Source organism: Ascidiella aspersa, chromosome 4, assembly GCF_963924565.1.
Source record: "Ascidiella aspersa chromosome 4, kaAscAspe10.2, whole genome shotgun sequence".
Taxonomy (NCBI): Eukaryota; Metazoa; Chordata; class Ascidiacea; order Phlebobranchia; family Ascidiidae; genus Ascidiella; species Ascidiella aspersa.
In genome coordinates this window covers 33769413-33793197 of record NC_139450.1, presented here as the reverse complement: position 1 = coordinate 33793197, position 23785 = coordinate 33769413, and the positions used below count along the sequence as shown (strand labels likewise).

Here is a 23785-nt window from a genome sequence, read left to right as displayed (position 1 = left end):
TTGCAAGGTGGATATGGCTTCACGAAAATCGACTTGGCTGATGCGTACAATCAGATACGTCTCGGACCAGAAAGCCGAAAAAGGTTGGCTCTTAGCACACATCGTGGAGTTCTTCTGCAAAATGTTTTACCTTTCGGTATACACTCCGCTCCAGGGTATTTTCAGGAAATAATGGATGACCTTACAAAAGACCTTCCAGGAGTTGCTGTCTACTTGGATGATCTTTTAGTCAGTGGTTCGTGTGCAGAGGAACATCTTCGTAATCTTCGTCAAGTTTTCCAACGGTTGCATGACAAAGGACTTCGCTGCCGATTGGAGAAATGTGTGTTCGCGCAACCCAAAGTGGAATACTTGGGGCATACACTGTTTAAAAGTGGAATTGCAACAGGTTCCAAGCTTGATGCTGTATTGAATATGTCACCTCCGAAGGATGCAACAACTCTACGTTCATTCTTGGGGTCCGTTCAATTTTATGGAAAGTTTCTGCCGACCAACTTTGCCGAAGTGGCAGAACCTTTATATCAACTTACCCGGTCTAACATTTCGTGGAAATGGGGAGCGGTTCAACAAAAATCTTTCGATCAGTTAAAAGCATGGCTTTCGGAAGATAATGTTTTAACTCACTTCAATTCATCGCTTCCGATCGGAATTGCATGTGATGCTTCAAGTGTTGGAATTGGCGCTGTTTTATTTCACCGTTATCCTGACGGTACTGAAAGGCCGATATCTAATGCTTCAAAGACGCTTTCAACCAGTCAGCGCAACTATAGTCAAATACAAAAGGAAGCTCTTTCTATTATTTTCGCGCTGAAAAAGTTTTACCAGTACTTGTTCGGGAGGAAATTTATTCTTGTCACCGACCACAAACCGTTACTGGCACTATTCGGGCCAAGCAAGCCTACTCCGGCACTTGCGGCAAATCGACTCGCAAGATGGGCACTTTTTCTCAGTCAATTTAACTATGACATTGAGTATAGAAAGACGTCAGAACACGGCAATGCTGACGCACTTAGTCGTTTACCTGGAGGTAAAGATGAGGAGTTCGACGGAGAGGAGAGTGTAGATGACGTGGACACCGTTTGCTCCATCACTACATTAAGCTTACAAGTGAAGCCCGCCGATAGCGCCACCCTCCAGAAGGAAACCAAAGTGGATTCTGTCTTATCGCGTGTTGTGCGATTTACAAGGGAAGGCTGGCCACCTAAATGCAATCAAAGTGCTGATGATGACGCGGAGAAGTTTCGGAAAATATCCGATTCGTTAAGTACTTGCCATGGATGTTTGCTCTATGGATCGCGAATTGTAATTCCGCTCAGACTTCGACCCCAAGTCTTGCAGCTATTGCACCAGGGACATTTCGGTGTTCAGCGCATGAAGCAACTGGCACGAACCGCCGTATACTGGCCAAATATTGATGCAGATATATTGTCATTGTGTCAGCGTTGTACTACTTGTGCACAGCATCAGAACGCACCAACCAAAGCAGTCATTCATCCGTGGATGATGCCAGAGAAGCCGTGGAGCAGAATTCACATTGATCATGCAGTGAATTTTATGGGCTACAATTGGCTGGTGGTAATCGACGCATACTCTAAGTATCCGTGCATTCACCGAACGCAATCCATGTCAACCAAAACTACTATGGAATTTCTAGAACAGGATTTTGCGCATTTCGGGTACCCGCACACTATTGTCTCGGATAATGCTCAAGCATTTCTTTCGGCAGAATTTCAAGAGTTCTGCAAACAAAGGGGAATTATACATTTAACAGGTGCTCCTTATCACCCTGCTACAAACGGTGCTGCCGAGAGGCTTGTGCAGACTTTCAAGAAAGCTCTCCGTAAGTCATCGAAGTCTCCCCACGAAGCGCTATTGGAGTTCTTAATCCAGTACCGACGTACACCTGACAGCAACGGTTTCTCTCCGAGTGAGTTGTTAAACGGACGTCAAATTCGTGCTCGGATCGACACCTTGTTTCCCACGCCAGCTCACGTAAAGCAACGCGAGCAGATGAAATGTGCATCGAAAGATTATCCTCTAAGGGAAATCATTCACAAACTACGACACTCGTTTAAAGTTGGCGATCCCTGTTATGCGTTATACTTTGGTCCAAAGCGAGACAAAGATGGACGTTGGGTCCCAGCTATTATAACCAAACGACATGGCAGTCGAAGTGTAAATGTCAAGGTGATTCCCCGTGGTCCGATATGGAGGCGCCATATCGACCAACTTCAATTTCGCTACACCAGCGACGAGGACGCTGATCCAGGAGAAAATAACTTTCCGGCTCCTCGACCCTCAACGAATTCTACGCGGCCAACCTTGGTTCTGCCAAATCCCAATTTGGCCACAGCCAATCAAGATGAGTACGGACCTCACAATCCACGACGCTCGAAACGCCCACGTAAGCCTCGACAGCTATATTGCTGTTAACGAGGCGTTTCTTTCAAAGGGGAGGTGTCATGGAGTGTTCACGTGGTTCTCCTGCGAGAGGTTGCCCGCGGCCCCTGAGCCGCGTGCTCTAGTCACGTGTTTTGTAATCATTGCTTGTGTTGTACGTTAATTGTATCGCAATGTAAATTACGCGACTACTCGCCTATAAATGCTCGTGCCCTTCTTGTGTTATTTCCATTCGAATTAAACCAGTTACTTACTTGGACTCTGTTTACTATTCTTGCAAGGCAAACAAAGGTTAGAAACACAACAATTATTAAAGTGATAAACCTAATGCTAGTAAAGCATCTTGACAATAATATTGCTTACTGTAAAATTTCACGAAAAATATTCCAAATAAACTTCCAAAGGGTTACAATGAGTAGGCTAAAATAAGGAATAGAATTGAACAAAAACACACAACCAGCTACTGAATGGCAAGCTAAACTGAATATTTGCCCCTTTTTATGGTTGAGTGTGGCCTTAAATGTACATGATAGTTAACACCAGGGCTACATAATTATTTTTGCAAAGTTCCCGATACGGAAGTGCAAAAATATTCTATCATAATGCAAAACCTTCTTGAAAGCAGAACAAAACAGAGTCCTTGGTTCCATTGTATAGTTGTTGGCAAATTGCAATTTCGTAATGTTAGTTATTAGACAAATGTGAAGACTTCCTTCCAACAATCGAAAGGTCGCCAATGGGTCACGCAGTTATATTGCTGAAAACAAATGGCGTATCATTTAAAAGCGTTTTGTTAATTTTTTAGCTGGAGCTTGCCGAAAGCATGGGGATGACAGCCAACTCCCTGTTCGTGTCGCAAATGTTCCAACTTGCTGACACAGACAACAGTGGATACCTTTCCTTCAGAGAGTTTGCCGACCTCGTCATTTTGCTCATGAACGGTCAGTCTTATTTTAAGACATATTTTTTAAAAAGAAAAAAGGTTTCAAAAGACAACACCTTGCATGTCTACAAAACTGCTGACATGAAGATAAAAAGTTATAGTTTTTGTAAGTAGAGGTTATGGAACCTCATGTAGTACCAAAGCTTGCAAACAATGTCCATTTTGATATAAATATTATAAATATTTTGTGAATATGTCACTTACAAGGGTCAAAACATACAGTATAAAGTGTAAAAAAAAAAGATTAATTTCTGTTCACGAAAGTTTGAGGTTGAGGATTTGGATCTAACTGCAACCAAATGTATCTTGCTGTTAGATAAATTCTTATACTCAGCAGCCCATTTTTGGTTATCCTTTTAAAACACTGCAACCCAAATGAAAGAATATTCTTGGTTTTGCGGAGTGAATAGAACGTGTTAACACTCTGTAGGTTCTCCCGAGCAAAAGGCTCAGATGTTGTTCGATATGTACGATGTTGATCACAGCGGGGAATTGAACAGAGAGGAGGGAACAAACATGATAAGGTTGGAAACAACTCTTTGAAGGCAATTTAAACCAGATAAAATGGATAGTTTACCCTCACTATGCTCTACAATAAGCAAGTTTTCAAATATTTAAACTATGTTCAGAATAGTATTGCAAATGTTACCAACTTGTGGTCATTGATATTTATTCGTCTAACTACAACCTTCAGCAATTATCTCAAAATTTATTAGAAGCGTTCACAAAACGCTACCTACTTCTGTGTGGGCTTGAAAGTTTAACCTAACCTCCAGCAACCATTATGCCTAATCAATTATTGCTTTTACTATATTCAAAACCACCATTCAACACAAACCACTAAAATCAAAACTTTCCAAACCTATCACTTTCCACAGATCCTTTCTTGAGCTGGCAGGAGTTAAGCTTGGAGCTGATGAGATTGACGCAGCTGTGGAGACGATATTTCGTGAGGCGGGTGTGGGTGAAGATAAGGATTGCCTCACACTACAGGACTTCACCTACGCTATGCTGAAAGACCACAGGGACGCGTTTGAGGGAGCGCAGCTATCACTGCCTGGTAGATACTTTTATCATTATAACATTAGTAATATTAAGATAAATCAGAGATGTTAAGATACTACAGCAATGGTAATCGATCAATATTGTAGCTTTTTATTTCTGATATCTTGAACTTTAAAATATTATATATCAGACAAGTCTTTCATTAAAACTTGTCTGGCATAAAACCTTTCAGTGAACGTTTTAGCAAAAACATTTTTACTGCGAATGAAAAAGTCAACGGACTCGAAATGTATTTAATAAAATATTCGTAATAACTTTGTTCCTCAGTAAAGTCAATTTGATCTCGACATGTTAAGTCCGACAATGCTGAACTATTCATGACAAATATAAGGGCAGCAGTGATCGTTTAACACAGGGGCGTGAGTTCGAATCTCACTCAAGGACGAAGTTTCAATCTATAGATATCAACACTATATTTATTTACCTGGGCTTGCTTATAATTGCATTCAATTTACGTTGCGTAAACTATGACCGGAAGGCCGGAGCTCCGAGTAATTTTCATCAACGATCGAAAGAAAAATAAGCCATAAAAAGGGTCAGGTATGTGTTTTTAACTGCCGGGCATTGTTTCAATTGTAAAAATGTTCTTCCGGCAAAAAATTCCGTACTGGCGTTTCGACCACAAAAAGTTGCTATTATATTACCTAAAGACGATTGCCCGAATAGTTGGTCGAAACGTTGGTACTAAAAAAATTTTGCCGAAAGAACAATTTTACAATTAAAAAATATGCACTATATGCGAAATACTTCTTCGTTACAACTGATCCCAGATTCCAACTGTATATCAAAACGGGGTTAAATCATATAAAACAAGTCAGGAAAGTATTGCTCCAGATTGAAAAGTTCGGTCTGTAAATCCCCACGCAGTTGTACTCTTAGCTAAATCCGCGTGTCGCCGTGAAATGCCAAGACTTTAGACGCCGCGCTTAATGTCTTCCGTATAGAACTAAAAGTTTTGACTCAATAACTACAATTAAACCAAAAAGGCTGGAAGCCAATTTGAAATATCTCTTTGTAGGATACAACCGAGGTAAAGCAAAGAGACAACCTGGAATAAAGCACCAAGCCTCGGTAGTCGGGTAAGTTGGTGACGTCAGAATTTTTGTGACGTGGTATGACGTGATACGTACATGTGTGTGCTGGTTAAGGACAGAAGTGTCCGATGATATCGGATCCGAACCGATATGCCAAGTTTGTAGTATCGGTACTCGTCCGATAGTGGGGGTTATCGGCGCCGATCTGATGCAAATAAAGAAAGAATTTTAGTAATGCTTTGCAATTCTACCTTTAAACGGTTTAAAAACAACTGGAGGTAACTGAAATTTGAACGCAAAAAAAATTATCCTTTTGATTTTACATTTTTCTTTTTTTGTGCATAGTAATGACGTCATTTGGTATCGCAATACTTTTATTCAAAATTTCGGCCATCGGTATCAAAATAAAATATCAAGGTTTGGACATCCCTGATAGTCAAGAATATGAAAAACATATCGTTTTTAGAAAATTACAATATTTAATAGATTTCATGCATTGGTTTAATAAATTTGTTTCAGACAAATGGTTGTTTCCTAATTTTAAATAGCCGTATATGTTTAAGGCATTTTATTTTCACGACACATTGTTTTGCGGAACGACAAAACTGGTCAAAATAAAGTTAGAGAAAAGTCGAAGGTGTGAATATACTTTTTCTTCTCGCAGAAACGGAATGGCCGAGGGTTCGGAAGTTCGCAAAAGATCGGTCGAAAAGGAAAATGGTGACACGAACCAGTAAGTTGAAGTATAAGATGGAACAAAAATAACTAATGACAAAAAAGTGTTTCCCAATAATTCATTTCATCGATTCTAACTTCACGACAAGCTTCAGGAATTTTTTTTTATTATAAACAAACATTCTGATTTTCAAGTATACTTTTGTAAAATTGAACTAAATTGACTTAAAGAACCTCTGGCGTTACACATAAGTATGGGCCGCAAAAGTCAATAAAGTTAAAATTTTTTAAGGACCTCGTATGTCCACGAATCAAAGAATAAAGTTGTTTTTAGCACCTAGAGGACTGTTTCTAAGAAGTTTATAGGTTAAAATAAAATTAAAATTTACAATAAAGTTAAAATTTTTTAATAAAGTCAAAATTTGTTAAATTATGTTTTTTGACAAAGTTTTTGTGTTTCTTGAGAGTATTTTTTGTAAAAATCGTCGTGGAAGCATTGTAAGTGAGGAACTGCGTCATAACTAAACCATATCAAACCATAAAAGCAGGAAAAATGTCACAATTCCCACTTGGATCAGCAGTAACTTACAAATTGCCAATTTTTTTATTTATTGTTACGTATTTAAATAATTCTTATAAAACACTTTATCTTCATAAACGCGGTCAAGATCAACAGTTTGGATTTTAGGAATAGCCTACTGACATTTTGTAATACAAAAATGCCTAAGCAAGCTACATCTATCGCCAAAAAACCGACGCTCTTTTTATAATCCATAAAACACCATGACTTTGCGAGAAAATGTTACGTTTGGGTCAGAAATCGACAAAATATTATGTTTTTGAGTAACTGGCATCAATTCAAGAGAACTGTGGCCTCTAGAAACAAGCAATTTCGTTAGGTTAAAATAAAGTTAAAAAAACATTTTTTAGGTTAAAATAAAAATGGCCCTACACATAAGACTGTACGTCAACATATTATGCACCAATAGAACATTATTCAGTGACTTCTGTGGTTCCTATATAGCTCAAATATACACTCGCAAAGCCCAAAGTAAGGACAAACGCGAGCATAAAACAAAAACTTAAAAGTTTATTAAAAACAAGTTTTCAGACAACTTTGTTAACACAAAAATCAACTTTAGATCTTCTATAGAACCTATCAAAACTTAAAAATAAAAACAAATATAAACAAAATCTCGTTTAACAAGCCCCAGTGAGATTAATGAGGTTTTGTCTGCACAGGATGAACGACAATATAAACGTTAACAAGATCTTCTAAAGAACATAACAAATATAAACAAAATCTCAGATAACAAACCACATAATAAGTATTTTCTGCACAGAATGGACGACAACATGAACGTTAACAAAATCTTTTCGGAGGCTCTTGCCTCTCACGAGGAGAAGACTTTGTGGGGAAGATGGTGGCGAAGCACCAAGAGGAACGTGGAGAACTACAGGAGACACATCTTCTGCATGGTCATCTTCTACGGCATCACCATCGCGCTCATGGTAGAGAGAGCAATCTGTGAGTAGACTGGATGTAATATTTTTTCTGCGACAGGAAATTTTCATAAAATAGATGAGCTTTTTTGTCTTTAGGACTGTTTTTTTTTGTAAATAGAGAGATCAATCTGAAAGTAGACTAGATAAGAGTGTGAACATTGTCGTCTTTCTAAATCGAAAAGCTTAAAAGATTAGGAAAGTATCGAGTATTGGGTATGTTTAAAAAAATGTGCTCAAAAAGCTTGTGAAAGAACTTATTTTTTTTAAAGGAAACTGTCAAGTTTCAATAAGGCTATGGCATTTTTTCAAGATCGTATAACACAAATCTAGCATGAAAAAAGGCAAAATTACTGTGTGAAGAATATTATCTAAAGACTCTATTTATGTTGTCACAATTTAAAGTAAACATTTACAGGAATAAATTATGCCTCATTTGATAATGTAGTGAGGACAGTCAAAAAAAAGGATGAAAACAAATATACCTAATAAGTCTATAGGTAACAGTTTATGCGACTGCAATACAAGGGTGAATGAATGTAGAATAGTTTCCTATACCGGAACGCGCAACAATTTCAGAGATGACGTCACAAAATTACGTCATAACTAGGCGTCTACCACAAGCAACATTAGAAAACGTACGGTTACACTCGATTTAGTGCACAGATATGCACCCAAAATCATAGTTTAAATACATCCAAGAAGATGACGTGGTAGTAAACCAAAGAGCCATGACCTGGTAAAAAATGGACCATTTATATGCAAAAAAATAGGCTGCCAAACTCCTTTCTGGCAGCAATTCTTCTCCGGAACTCCGTTATGGAACGTTTCGGCTTACAACAGACCTCACATATTTCTAATTGTTTTCAGTCTACGCATTCGGAGCTGAGCACATTGGTATACGACGAGTCACAGAATGGGGAATAATCATCAGCAGAGCTACAGCAGCGGCCATATCATTCCACTTCAGCTTTATATTGCTCACAATGTGCAGGAACCTTATCACATTCTGCCGTGAGACCTTCCTAAAGAACTTGATTCCCTTCGACGCGGCGATTGCTTTCCACAAGCAGATTGCTTATGTGGCATTAGTAGAGACTCGTGAGTACAAAGTCTGTTTTTAACTGATTTCGCTATTAACGTTATAACCGTTGGACGTTGGTGTTTTTCGCTGTGGTTAAATTCAAAGCGAGAAAGTTTTACAACTTAGTTTCCAAAAATGGCTCCTGTTTTATCGAATTTAAAGTTATTGTCGGTACATTTTAAATTCAAATCTACACGTCTACTACAAAGCGTGGAAAGTTAAAACAAAAGGTGCGGTTTTCTGCTATCTTAAAACTGATTGAAAACTAGTGGCCTATAAACAATAAACGCGAAGTTAAAACAATCGTCACAGTTCGGTTAAAAGTATCGCCTTTTTTTCAGATTAGTGCTGCTTTTTAAGGTTGGGAATCATTAGTGGTAAAACGGAACGCGAAGCGAGATTTCATTCCGAAACTTATCCCCATTCGACAATATAAACTTTAAGTTACTTGTCCTGGAATATGTTTAACCTTGTATGACCTCTATTCCCGCAGTCCTGCACGTGTTTGGTCACTTGTCAAACGTCTACCACTTCAGCGTCCATCCACTTCCAGTGCTGGCTTGCTTGTTCCCGAAGATATTCGTCGACGACGGGTGAGAATAATAAGAGATGTTAAAGGCTGTTTTCATCAATAGACCAGTAGTGGTTCTCAACCTTTTTCTTGCTGTACCCCTTTTAAAACACTAAACAATTTTCACAACCCCCTTCAGGAATTACTTACATAACCAAACCTTTGTAACTTTAATTTTATACAAGTAACTTATAATACCAGACTGTGGGACCCATGGGTTGAGAATCAATGCTGTAATGAAATAGGCGGTATATAGTTTCTTGCTACTTTATGGTTTTTTCTAACGAATTTTTTTTTTAGATCGGACCTTCCGCAACCAATAACCTGGTGGGTGTTTAAGACCATCCCTGGAGTGACCGGAGTCCTTCTACTTCTCACAATCTCAATCATCTACGTGTTCGCCATGCAATTCTCCAGGAGGTTCTGTTTCAGGGCCTTCTTCGTAACACACCATCTCTTCAGTAAGTGAAATTTACAAAGAATGACATAGACCAGGGGTGGGCAACCTTTTTTACACAAGGGCAACATGGTGCGCACTCATAGCCTTATATAGGGAAAAATAGCTGGAAGAAGGTGAAGGGCCGCCCATCCCTGACATAGACCAACGTCCGGTGGGTTCTATATGTATTCTATACCTAAGTGGATTGCATGACGTTTTGGTTTGATCTGGGATGTTGATCACCTGACATCAAGTTGTTTGTACGAACAGGATGCAGCAGGCAACGGTGCTATGGTTGTTCCTCGATATGATCCCTTCTGAGCCTCTGTAGCTCAGTTGGTAGAGCGACGGTCCCGGTTTGGCCGAGGTCGTGAGTTCGAACCTCACCACAGACTAGTTTTACGAACAGGATGCAGCAGGCAACAGTGCTATGGTTGTTTCTCGACTTGCTCCCTCTCTGAGCCTGTGTAGCTCAGTTGGTAGAGCGACGGTTCCAGTATAACCGAGGTCGTGAGTTCGAACCTCACTAAAGGGTAGCTTTACGAACAGGATATAGCAGGCAACGGTGCTATGACTGTTTCTCGACTTGCTGTCCTCTGAGTCTGTGTAGCTCCGTTTATAGAGTGACGTCCCAAATATGACCGAGGTCGTGAGTTCGAACCTCGCAACATGCTCGTAGTTTTTCTAACCTGGCTTGAATTTAAACAACCTAAATTAGGCATACTAACTAAAAAACGGAAACGTAAGTGTTTAAGAGTACAGGTGTTAAACCTTGTATTTGTCCTTAGTCGTGATGTACACCCTGATAATAATCCACGGCAGCATGGCGATCGTACAAAAGGCAGCCTTCCACCTGTACCTTATGGTACCAGCCGCAATATTCATTATCGATAAGATGATCACTATTGGAAGGTCAAAGGTTGAGATGAAGGTCGTGACCGCTGAACCTCTTCCGTCAGGTGATTAGTGAATACAAACTAAGTTTGCCATGTTTGCGGTAGTGTACCATAAAGGTGCAACTTACATATCAAACTCCTTATACTATATACTAGGGTCAGCGATTTCAAGATTTAGGTAAATACTCTAAAAAAGACCTAAAAGGTAAAGGTTAAAAGACCTCTTGGTAATGTTTGAACTACCTCACGCCATGTTTACAGTTATCAGCAAAAATATGTGATGGCTATTACTTGCAAATTGTGCACCTTGCAGAAATATACAACAACGCGTTGTAACAGAGTAGAAAGTGATAAATAAAATAAATCATCACATCGTATAACTAGATCAAGTTGAAAAGGGAATGATTGCTAAATCAGTCGATTCAATTCTACATCTTAGTTACATAAACTATGCCATTGTTAATAATATAAACAAATAGAATCGTATCATCACGACGAACAGTGCCGTATATGAATACAGATGATCTGTATATACCCTAGGACCAAACAACACTACATAACCTGGAGTTAATATGCCAATTTCGAAAGCAAGTATTAACGTTGCATGTATTTTCCAGGTGTGACCAACTTGGTGTTCAAACGTCCATCCGGCTTTGATTACAAGTCGGGTCAGTGGGTGAAGATCGCTTGCTTAACCCTGGGTTCAAACGAGTATCACCCCTTCACCCTTACGTCAGCCCCCCACGAGGTGGGTAAAGTAGTTTGTTAACGTGCCAACAATTGTCATACAGCCCTTTAGAAGACGTTCAGACTATTTAATACGGGCATAATTCATGGGTAAACAGGGTACCAAGTCACTTGTACAAAACATGGGTTGCATGGAAAGTGAGATGTTAAACCATGCTGTTGTTTTTGGTGGGATAACGTATTTTCTTTGCAGCGTTATTTGTCCCTTCATATTCGATCTGTCGGGCCTTGGACCACAAACCTGAGAAACTTGTACCAAGGAGCAATTGAAAACCAGGAACCGTTGCCCAATGTAAGTACTTCACAAGACTACATATAAATAAAATCATCTAATTTACACCATTTAACAAGAGATAAGCTTCAAAAGAGAGTGAGGATTATTTGTCATCATTGTTGGGTTTTTTTGAAAAGCATTGTTGGCAAATTAACGTCTTAGTTTCTGGTCTTGCAACTTTATAAGTTAGCAACACAATATTTTAGAGACATATAGAAGCATGGAAAAACTTAGGTATGCTATCGCCCGAACTTTACCATTTGTAAACAAGTTTGAAATACACCATTGATTCTCAAACTTTTTAAACTTTCAGTGCAGCTTTCTTGCAAAAATGTTTTGCTTTTTTTCGGGTAACAATAGAATTAAAACATACTGTGTATAAGCCTCACACGATTGTCTAATGTCTGTATACCTATTTATGATATAACTTGAAACAATTTTGGTAACTGTTTTAGGTTTCAGTGCATCCCCTAGAAAACAAGGTTCCTGAAAAAACAATAGGATTAAAATTGTGTATCTAATCCTCGCGTGATTGTCTGTCTGTATACCTATTTATGATACAACTTTAAAAGTTTAAACGAATGGCACAACACATCTGAGAATATACAGATACACACGGTTTGAGGATCAGTCCTCCAAACCAACTTTCCTACCTATTTCGCATGTTTGGCAAAAAAATTGCAAAACCAAAAAAGTCGAGTAAATCGACATCATCTTAATTATTAAGACGTTTCGATACGAACTTCTTTGTCGTTTTGTATCGAAACGTCTTAATGAAGATGATGTCGATCTACTCAGCCTTTTTGGCTTTGCAATTTATTATCAAGCTACATTACAGATCCATGCATAGTGACATTTTGCCAAAACTTTTAAAACTAATCTCCATTAGAGAGCACAATCTTTTCAAATTCCTCTCTAGACCTGTCAATTGGCATGCCCCAAGTTTTTAACTTCTTTGGTATTTAAGTAAATCATAGCATTGCAACTGAGAAACTTAAGAGGCTAATACATAGCAAGTCAACCGTTTCTTTGTGGTGTAAAAAGTCAAATAAGTCGTATATATTGTTTCCCTCAAAATAAAACTTAAGGATCAAAATATAGACACTGTATACTCAAAAAATTATTTGAAATATCACTATCGGTGAATATTTTCCCCAGTTATACGTGGATGGCCCGTTCGGCGAGGGTCACCAAGACTGGTACAAGCACGACGTTGCGGTGCTGGTGGGCGCAGGAATCGGTGTCACTCCATTCGCCTCCATACTTAAGGACATCGTGAGCAAAACGAGGAATGAGAACGGCTTCAGGATCACGTGCAAACAGGTGCGACAAGTGTAAAAAACTTGCCCTATAGTCCACAATTAATAAAATCATTTACTAACAGAATTCAGCCAACAATGGCTTCATGGTTGTTTCTCCTCTGAGCCTGTGTAGCTTCGTTGCCTCATTGCAGGCTAATTTTACGAGCAGAATGTAGCAGGCAACGGTGCTACGGTTGTTTCTTGACTCGCTCCCCTCTGAGCCTATGTCACCACATGCTAGTTATAGGCCTACGAACAGGATGCGGCAGGCAATTGTGTTATGATGGTTTCTCGACTTGCTCCCCTTTAAGCCTGCGTAGCTCAGTTCGTAGAGCAACAGTTCCGGTGTGACCGAGGTCGTGAGTTCGAACCTCACCACAGGCTAGATTATTTTAGCTTTGCCTTGCTTGTATTACAACCATGATAGGTCGAATGATTTCGGTAATAGCTGTTGCGAAGGTACACGTTACATCTTTGGACAATTATTGTCTCGCAAAACCCATGTTTTCATGTTGCTATCAAGCATAACTTTAACTTTGATTTCAGGTGTATTTCGTGTGGGTGACCAGAACACAGCGCCACTTCGAGTGGTTGACCGACATTATAAGAGAGTTGGAGGAATCCGATGGTGGCGATTTGGTTTCAACGCACATCTACATCACACAGTTCGCCAACAAGTTCGACCTTAGGACAACTATGCTGGTGAGATTATGAGTTTTATTACATCATTTATGCTTGACTGCAATTGTAAGCCACGGTTGGTGGTCTTACCCATATTTAATGCCTAAGCACACATCTGTGTAGGCTCCAGAACAACTTTACTGGTGACTGGTGAGGTTATGTGCTTTCTTGACTAACGACAAGTTGCTGCGTGGTTGTAGGACACGTTTGGCGGTCCTAACTCCATCTACTGCCCAATCACACATCACATAGAACTTAGAACAACTGTGGTAATAAGAATAATAGTAGTGGTCTTGAGAATATCAAAGCCCATATAGACGTAGGTAGCGTTTTGTGAACGTTTCGAATTGATATTTATTAATTTTCAACATAGTCATGTTATACCTACTTCTGTATGAGCTTTCATATTCCTACTACGTCAAACTACAACCCTCAACCATTATGATCCAAACAGTGATCTTGTTACGTGACCAGTATAATTTGTCAATGCAAGATCGGAGATTGTAATTTTTAAACCATAAAATCGCACGGGACAATAAGTTTTTGGTAGAATAACCCGCTTTTAAGCGAACTACAATAAATTCAGAACTAACGCAATTGTGTAAAAGACGTGACAACCTGTCGCAATTGTTTATCACGAATTGTACAAATTAAAGGACGTTTTCTTTTGCAACATTAAAAGCCTTGTTTCTATAGGGTGAGCATTTTTAAAATAAATATAATACCACGGGGCGCCGTAAAACCAACAACCTTTTGCAACAGCAACAACCGTTAAGAATTTCATCAAGCAAAAAGAGACTTAAGCGCCCCTGACTGTAAACTTCATTTTTAAGTTACATTTACATTACGCACCTTATTCTGGTCCATTTAAACCTTCTTTCGACACCGACTACATATTTTTGTAAGCTTGCTTAAACTGACCAATTAACAACTTTACGTTACTTTACATTACATTACGCACACTTACATGACTAGTACGTTATACTGATGAATATACACCTTCTTTCGATTCCAACCACCTTTTTTGTAAGCTTGCTTAAACTAACCAACGCAACTTTACGTTTCAGTACATTTGCGAGCGATACTTCCAGAAGGTGGCGAACAAGAGCATGTTTACCGGCTTGAAGGCGACGACACATTTCGGGAGACCACAGTTCGAACCTTTCCTAAACTCACTACAAGTTATACACGGAGACGTAAGATCACTACATATTATATTTGGCAGTGTACTGTGATTCGACACCGACATACGACTGATAAACAATATTAGTATTTTTTAAGCTCTTGGGCAATTGAGATAAAGAATCGCACAAACACGGGATTAAGTCTGCTTTTTTGTACACCATTTTCAGCGACGTATGTTGCAATGTCTGCCTAGTAAAATCCGATTACATTCGATTTCGCAAGAAACAAACCAGGAAAGTGGCTAGCGTTACAAAATTGCCATTGAGATATGGCTAGCATGTATTCTCAAATCACATAATTACGTGTTCGATAAACACTTTCAAACAACCACCTCTTCCTACATGCACTTTAAACACACGTTTGTCTATATGACGTTTCTCTGTGTTTTACTTATATATCACGTTGCTGCTAAATCTAGGTTTAAAAGACGAGCAAAATGAAAGCACCTGCCTTTCACCCCAAAAAGGGTCAAAATTCAAGTCTCTAATCAAAATTTTCTTTCCAATAACAAAATCTGCCAGAATCCGAATAATTAAAAACAAACAATTCTGGTTGCACATCAAAGATAAAAATTAATCCAAAATAACATCCAAACATACTAGTTCTGTTTCGTAAGCCTTTCTCATAAAGATAAATTTTTTCAACATTGCTTTCTATTCCAGGTGCGAAATTTTGGCGTTTTTAGCTGCGGCCCTCCAGGACTAACCAACGGTGTGGAGGACGCATGTACAAAAGTAAACAAGCTAAACAAAGCACGATTCGACCATTTCTATGAGAACTTTTAAGCGTTTTATCCAAACTATGTGATCTTCCTTGCCGATTTCTGCACATATTAGTAGTAGTTTCGCAACTGCAAGGAATCCAACGCCTTACGATAGTGCGCAAGGCTTGAAATCATTGTTGGTAACAATGTTCGAAATGATGGTCATGCAAACACGGATTTTATTTTGCTTTTTCTTCGCTTAAAAAAACAAACAAATTATGAGCCAGGATATTTAATAAATGTTTAATTTAAACGTTTCGGCAAAAACTCTGGTCATTATTAGTGTGAAATGAAGTGAAGTTAAGATAAAACCAATTTAAACTAAAATAAACATACGCCTTTTTCGCGAATAATGAAGAGCTATTGGCGAAGCTTTTAAAGTGAGAAAAATTGTATAGATTTTACCAAATATCCTGTATTTTTAGTTTTTCTTTTAAATTGCTACGAGTGTATTTCGTTCCAAATATATAAGCGGTTGCAGTTATGAACAGCTTTACAATGTGGTTTTACCGAAGAAGTAACTAAACATAGCATTATTGCTTTGCTAAGTTTGTTAAAGAAGTTTAAACATAGAAATTGTAAAATAATACATGTCACAGTTACAGTAGATAAACAGTTTTTCTGAGTATTGGAGCATAATGGTTGTTTTTTTTTGACATAGTAAGAAAATCCAAGTCCATATAGAAGTTTAGTAGCATTTTAAATGTTTGGAAAATGTCTTTAAATTCTTTTTCAACATCAAGAGATTTTCGAAAAGTTTAAAATGTTAGCTATTTCTTCTATATTGGCTTTGACATTGCTACTGTTTCGGAGTATTGTTTAACAATTGAACTATCTGTAACCAGCCAACAATTTTAACATTTTGAGTTCTAATCGTACGATTTTAAGCGTGATTTTTAGTATTAAACAAAGTGCCTTTTGATTGTATTATTTTCGTACTTGATGATCGATAAAAATACAGAGAGTATGCCTTAATTCATGTGCTGGAAAGTTGAACGCAAAAGTCGCAGATTTCAGAATAAGATAACGTGATAATATTATTTTATCAGAAAATTTTAGAAGAAAATTTTGATTTAAAAGTTTTTAATTATACTCGCACTTTTGCACATCAATGTGGTCCTTAAATCTTCTTTTATGAAATGATATAGTTTTTAAAACAGATATTAAAGTACGGCAAATGATTTCAAAGTCTGCTCATCCACGATAGTTACAACAACATATTTAAACCACAAGCAAATGGCTATATTGCAGTTTAAAGGCATTTAAAAGTTAACAATTTATCCAAAAAGGTCAACCCAAGAAGTAACACTTTCTTTGAAACAGCCCAGCTTTAAGAATTTTAAACGTGGACCTAATGATATTTGTCCAGCTTGTGACACTGTCCACAAAACAACACAATTAATTCAATAACACCACTAACTGCACATGGTTTTGGTAAATATCGTAATATTATCGGTTATCTAATGTAGTGTGCATTCAAGTCTCCTATGGTTGCCTGTATCTCTATTTGTAAACAAATATTTTTTTCGTAGAATACAAAAAGTTCCGCGTCACAATTACTAACCTCCGGTGTATCGCGCCATATAATATGAGAACCACTGCTTAACATACAAGCCAGTAACTTTATAGTTTCACTACACATAAGATAACCTGATGCAGCGCAAACAAAATTATCTCGACATTAGGAATAACCGAGCGAGAATCGGCATAAAAACAAAGTTCGCTGCTTTAAAGCTTGGGATTGTTTTGACAGAAGCATGAAAAAGAAAGTATTTAAAATCGCTTTTATGTAAGTTGAATTACATTAGGATGGAAACGACTTACAGTTGTACTAATTTCAAAACAAACATAATTATGTATTTTAGGTTTGTCAACTTTACAAGTAAGACTAAAAACAGGTTAGAAAGTTTTAAAAAGAGACAAAATCTCTACTTTAAACATACTTCGATCGAAATAATCACTTTCAAACTAATCTGCTTTTAAACGTATTTAAAACCTCGACGTTTATTAAACTCAGTAGTAGGAATTTCTATTTGACACAATGAACACAGTCCTACCTTACATCCAGTCCCCGTGCTTTATTTTCGAAGGCAGATAAACTTGGCTGAGATACTTTGACGAGAAACGGGATAAGGATTGGATTTCCGCCTTTTCCTTGTTATTGCACATCGTCAGAATCTAAAGAATTTCGTGCTGAAATGTTAATAGCCTTCAGTTTTAGGGGTTGGGATGTTACAACCAATAGCTGGTATTCATGAACCATTCAACAATTGTTTGCTCCGAGGACCCACAAAGCGCGAGCTTATCAGCTACTAAAGTTTCGTCACCCAGACATTTTTTTTTTCTGTGAAGCATAATTTGAAGAAAAAATTGCAACAAGCGACGGTGCTATGGTCGTGTATTGAATTGCTTCTTGTGTACCTCAGATAGCAGAAATAACCCAAGGACGTGAGTTCGAACCTCACCACAGACTAGTTTTACGAACATGATGCAGCAGGCAACAGTATATGGTTGTTTCTTGGACAAGGTCGTGAGTTCGAATCTCATCGCAGGCTAAACTTTTGTGCCTTGTTTCCCAAAAAATCTGATTAAGCGGACTAATATCGGTAGGCCTTGCTACAGACCACCCGATGTTTTTTAAGTACTGAGGTGCTTGACAGAGATTGTGCTAAACGCTTATACATATGAAATTTCTGCTATTCTGATTATATTTTTAATATGTATACCTCGTTCTGTACAGCAGAGTGATGTTGTGTGTAAGGTCGTGCCAGTATATCCCTGCACTTCGCAACTTCACGATCAGATAACGACATCACCACATCGGAAGGCAGATGTAGGCTAAAAACATAATGTAAATCATATGTCACTAGTATAGAAGTTGCTATCGACATGTCAATTCAATATAACTCAAATCTAGCTACTTTTAAACAAAATTCATTGCCAGGAGTCCAGTAATAATAAATAAAGTTAATAAACAAGAATCGTTTATTTATTTGATATATACAATTGCTTTATGTGCTGTTTATAATCAAAAAATATATATTATACTTTTACTGAAAATCTTGTTTTGCAAAACAACTATCGGCCGAAAAACTAACAAACTGATAAAGCTGTAAACAAGGGAATATAGTGAAGCACATTTCTTACCGCTTTATATCTGACGGAAATATCCCAATCCACTTTAGAAAGGGAAGAGCTAGGCTCTGTGAGTCGTGTGATTGTGCCTAAAAAATTAACAGCATTTGCATTTCACAGAAAAAATAAGTTTAGATTCTAATATTTACAAAAATAAGAATATGAGCGCATTATGCAAAACATTGTAAATAAAAAAATATAATAATGTCGATGCAACGTTCATTTGACTGAAGTAAAAATACCATAATTTTAAGTAAAAATTTAAGTTTAGGACTTACCAGTGAGCCAAATCTGTACACACACATGATCTCAATGCCTAAAAAAAACAAAAACATGCTGTACTTTTTACGAGGTATAAGTTTTCATTAGTAAATACCTTTAATCTATTGTTTAGCCATTAGCACATATAAAATCCAACATGAATGGTAATTTAATTGTGCTATTACCAGGCAGAAAAGAAAAAATAAAAAAAATATATAAACCAAAAATAAATTAAATATGATTAAAAATATATGTTTCATATTACAAGATTTTTTTTCCTGTTGCCCGCGACTCTGGCAACCTTTCATTGCACACCATTCAAGAAAAATAGAATGGTTAAGAAGCGCAGGTTTCGAATAAGGATATAAAATTCCTGTTTTCCACTGAAATTAGTAGTTAAAAACGTTGCAATTTAATTCATCTCATTTAAAAATCATTATTTTTTAAACTTTTAATTGCTACACATACCATATGGATCTGCATCAACTAAAGCAAGCACAGGTATTTGCAGAGCAGTCCAAATCTTTTTAATCATTAGTCTTGTGTTCACGTCTGGTACTCCTTTGCCCTGAATGAATGGGATAAAAGAACATTATAAGAAACTTTCGAGCATAATGGCTGGAGGTTGTAGTTAGACATAGAATGAGTATATCAAATACAAGTGCGTAGCATTTTGGTGAGGGTTTCAAAAAAATCAGAAGGCAACTTGTTTTGGTATAACACAGAAACATAATCTTAAATATTATTTTTTTATAAAAAAATACAATATTTGAAGTTACGCTAGTCTTACAATTTTTTTGTAGCGGTTTAGATATGTACGGTTGGAAAAAAAACATTTTCCTTAAATTTTAAACATGATTAAATGCATTTTTTACAAACTTTTCCCCTGTTAAAAAAATGACCAGCAAGCAACAGCACTTCTAAAAAGGGGAGTAAATAAAAAATTGCATTCCCAAAAAAAAAAATTGGCGTGGAAGAAGGACGTCATTTGGCGTAAAATATAGCCGGCCTAGTAAATTTACAATAAAAAATATTCCTCTCTTTCAAAATATATATTTTTTTTAATTTTGGCATAGGTTTTGCGGCAAAACAAATTTTGGGTGGAATCTTTGGCGGCTACAAATTATGGAATGAATTTAGAAATTCAGTCTAACCGCGATTAAATCATAATGACCAGAGTACAACACCGCTTTGCTAATGATGAAAAAGGTATATAAGTATTCAACAGAATAATAAGTAAGCTCACAGTAATTAAGATGCACTGCATATTTGTAGTGAAATTATCATCTTGCAGTCTTTGAAATGTCGCATCTTTCTCCACAACAAGCAAAAACTTTGCGCATTTACTTTGAATCTTGTCAACCAAATCAACAAGGGTTGGTACCATGATACCCTGAAAAGAAAATGGGCTTCTTAATGCTGTAAATCAGGGGTTCTACAACTGGGGTCTGTGGAGCCCTTGTGGGAATGTAGACTACTTTTAGAGGGTCCGTGAAGGCTTAAAAATATTGTTTTTAAAATCATACTTTATTCTGTGGAAAATGGAATAAATATTTCAAGCTAGGTGTTTAATTAAAAAAAAGACTTTTGGCGCTTGGGCCTTGAATGGTTCATGACTATATTTTAGTTTACGATTTTTGGGACTTAAATAGCAAACAACCGATTTCTTAGGTCTATTTATTATGTGACGTCACACCATGACGTAAGCTTTGAAAACTGAAATTGGAAATTGGTCCATGCCAAACGAAAAACAATTGTTTTAAGTTAAAAAAGTTTAAGAACCCCTGCTGTAAATGGTGATTGTACACAGGTTTGCCACTAATGAAAAAACTTTAAAGATTTTTACAGGTTTCTAAAGACCTAAAATTGGATTACTCAATTGTTTAGAAATTAATTGAAAAACAAAACAGTCTAAATGTCATGGTCAAGACCATGTAAAATGTTGTTTAACTATAGAACTCTCATCACATATCTCAATCTAGATATAAAATATATTTAAAGACAGTTCAAAGACTTTTGGAAAAACGGGTGTTTTGAAAACTAAACATTTTCAAATCAATTTGAAGCAAACTGTAACATAGTTTAGTATAACCATGTTAATTTTTACAACTTTACTAGCAACAGCTATATTTAATGCAATTCATTTGTTCTATAAAAATATTTTTTGTACTTTATTTCAAATAAATTTTAAGTAAAAGTATGGCACGAGAAATCATTTAAAGTAAAAAAGAGAGTTAGCTAGATAGAGCATAAATTTTAAGGTTTTGATATTAAATAGGCTGTTCTGTATAGTAAAAATGCTCATTTTTTATACTTACACATGTACTTTGTGAGCAATCCACCATTTCACCATCTGGCCCTGAAAAAGCGATATCTCCAGCAATTGAACCTTTAGAAGTAGCGACAACATTAAGCCAACGACGAGGAACTTCAAGCATACAAGCGATGTCGTCGATTATGTTGTCAAGTACAGCCTGGTTGCGGAACAGCTGAAATGAAATGTAATTAGACAATGACTGACATATCAGTTTACTCTATATTTGACCTTTACCTATAAATCGCTTAATATATCCAGTATAGATATGTGAGTATCAGAAAATGTTTTTGCCATTATTTTACCATGCCATTATGCAAAATTTAGAGTTGTATAAACAATTAAATGGATTAATGTATCTTATTTGTAAATATCTGTTAACTACTTTAAAGGATGTAGGTTTTAAGAGATATAGGTAAACAGACTATTGTTTAATTGTTCCTTTTTACACTGTCATTTTACACACTATTTTTTTATTCAAAAACTGTAATTGTTTGCTAATCCATATTTAGGAAGTAATTTTTATCACATGCATAAACTTTAGACATTTTAGGTCAAATAAATAGTCTAACCTTAGTCTCTTCATAGTACAAATCTCTTTTTGTGGCAACTTGGTCAGTTTGTAGCAGTTTGTAAATCTTTGAGAGCACTTTTAGAGTGAGGCCTTTGTAAATTAAAGATACAACCTGGTCAGAACAAATAAAACTTATACAAGAGACAGGTACGCAGGCTAGCAGGTACAAAATATCTGCAACATTATTTGTTGATGTTGAACACCTCATTTTAGCTTGGTTTACTAAGTGGCACTTTTTTTTTAGATAATTTTTTTTTTTAATTTTTATAAATTTTTTAGAGAACTTTTAGAGTTAGTAGAGACGTTTCACATAACGTGTCCTTGTGATGTACTGACCATTGTCCATATTACCGTACAGCAAGTTGTGAATAATATTAAGGAATGACAGGCAGTGTAAATAATTTGGTTAAGACATTTTTACATTAACTGATACTAGAAACAGACTGATACCCAGATTGCCAATCACAAAAATACCTCAATTGTAATCGGTTGAACTGAGATTTATATGGGTTGACTAAATAACACTGCAGCTAATTTAACAACCCAGTTAAGCAAATGGTGAAAATGTTGTTATATTAAACATAAATATGGTCAATAAATGACGGACAGGTAACCAGTAAAATTTTGTTGACAATTTACTATTTAATTAATTTTGGTTGCTTTTGCTATAATAACACTCCATCTGACCTAAAAAATCAATAAATTATGCATGTTTGACTGAACCAGATAAGCACATCTATGAACTAAATGTCTTAATGGTTACTATGATCAACATACAGTTGAATTACTTCTTTTAAATAGGATTAAATATTTTAAGAAAGCTAATGTGCTACTATGTAGTAATTATTGAAAATATTGAAATACATATTTTTTAGGTCTTGTAGCCCTACAAAATCACCAACCTAAACATATGGAAAACCTGATTTTTTGACAAAATAACAAAACCCAAAGGCAAAGTAATGGTAAACTTACCAAACTTTTCCATTGATGCCACATTGCCAAACGATATAGTTTTCATTTGAGAGTCTTCTGTTAACTGCAGGCCTTCATTTGGAACGTAGATAGCTTTCTCCCAACTATGACGGTGTCTAGAAACAATTGAAATCAAAATGTCTTAATACATAAAAACATTGACTGAAAGTAAAAATTATTGAATCATTGATAAGCTCTGCATACACAACAAAACAGTTAAATAAGTCCAATTTATTTCAAAAATATTTTTTTGTTATTTACATGAAACCTGGAGATTATTAACTTCCTAATTTAGAAAATGTTTTTTGTAAATATTCCACTTATACCTTCTGTACAATCTACTCTATTTAATAATTTGTGGTCACCAAAAATTTACTGGAAAAAACATTTTTCAAAAATCTTACGCAAAAATTGGCCTAATATACAGAAAAAGAGACTTTTTCAAATATAAATTCCTTAGACTTGACATCTTTTATTTAAAATGATGTCACTGGAAAGGTTTTGGGCAAGCAAATTTGGAAAGCAAGAAACTGGAATGGAATGTAATCAGGAAGTATACAATACAGACATATATCTTAATGACTAGCTTTAAATAGCCTCATATGCCAACAACCTTTTATAAAATCTTTAAAGATTTTGTGAATAAAAATGTTTATAGATTTTTTTAAAGTGCTTTTACTCTAGGCCAGAGGTCGGCAACCTTTTTGGCCCTGTGGACCGGTTTAAAACTACAATTTTTTTCGCGGACCGGCCTTTAAAAAAATACAAATGTTCAGTAAAGGTAATACTTTTTTTCAATGAACAAATTAAAATGTGTAAGTTGTTTCGAAAACTTTCCAGCCTGATCATCAAAATAATGAATCATTTTCCAATGCAACTCATATGGCCACAGCACACTGGTTTGTTTTGAACCTCACGAGTGCTTAATGCTAATAGAGATTTTTTATCAAACCAATCAACCATGGAGT

At 36.4% G+C, this 23785-nt stretch overlaps 2 protein-coding genes across 2 annotated transcripts in view; one reads left to right on the top strand and one right to left on the bottom strand.

Annotated features, from left to right (window-relative positions):
- The window catches only part of LOC146157617 (dual oxidase 2-like), a 49792-nt gene extending 33310 nt beyond the window's left edge, over window positions 1-16482 (top strand). Inside the window, exons 20-35 of the mRNA XM_083387774.1 lie at window positions 3206-3341; window positions 3774-3867; window positions 4222-4403; window positions 5427-5487; window positions 6107-6175; window positions 7461-7645; window positions 8491-8721; window positions 9198-9297; window positions 9576-9736; window positions 10503-10673; window positions 11228-11358; window positions 11551-11649; window positions 12790-12954; window positions 13479-13634; window positions 14681-14809; window positions 15461-16482. Of these exons, the coding sequence (XP_083243900.1) occupies window positions 3206-3341; window positions 3774-3867; window positions 4222-4403; window positions 5427-5487; window positions 6107-6175; window positions 7461-7645; window positions 8491-8721; window positions 9198-9297; window positions 9576-9736; window positions 10503-10673; window positions 11228-11358; window positions 11551-11649; window positions 12790-12954; window positions 13479-13634; window positions 14681-14809; window positions 15461-15583 (2193 nt within the window). The 3' untranslated portion in view covers window positions 15584-16482. The remainder of the gene's footprint in view (window positions 1-3205; window positions 3342-3773; window positions 3868-4221; window positions 4404-5426; window positions 5488-6106; window positions 6176-7460; window positions 7646-8490; window positions 8722-9197; window positions 9298-9575; window positions 9737-10502; window positions 10674-11227; window positions 11359-11550; window positions 11650-12789; window positions 12955-13478; window positions 13635-14680; window positions 14810-15460) is intronic.
- Window positions 16483-17619: 1137 nt separating this feature from the next.
- On the bottom strand, window positions 17620-22878 carry LOC146157616 (meiotic recombination protein SPO11-like). Its single transcript, XM_083387719.1, has 9 exons — window positions 22818-22878; window positions 21844-21935; window positions 21276-21446; window positions 20204-20350; window positions 19426-19525; window positions 18975-19012; window positions 18709-18785; window positions 18288-18399; window positions 17620-17739 (listed from the first exon to the last, which is right to left on the bottom strand). Exons 1-9 carry the CDS (start codon window positions 22861-22863, stop codon window positions 17620-17622), a joined length of 903 nt encoding a protein of 300 aa, XP_083243845.1. The 5' UTR covers window positions 22864-22878.
- Between the last annotated feature and the right edge of the window lie 907 nt (window positions 22879-23785).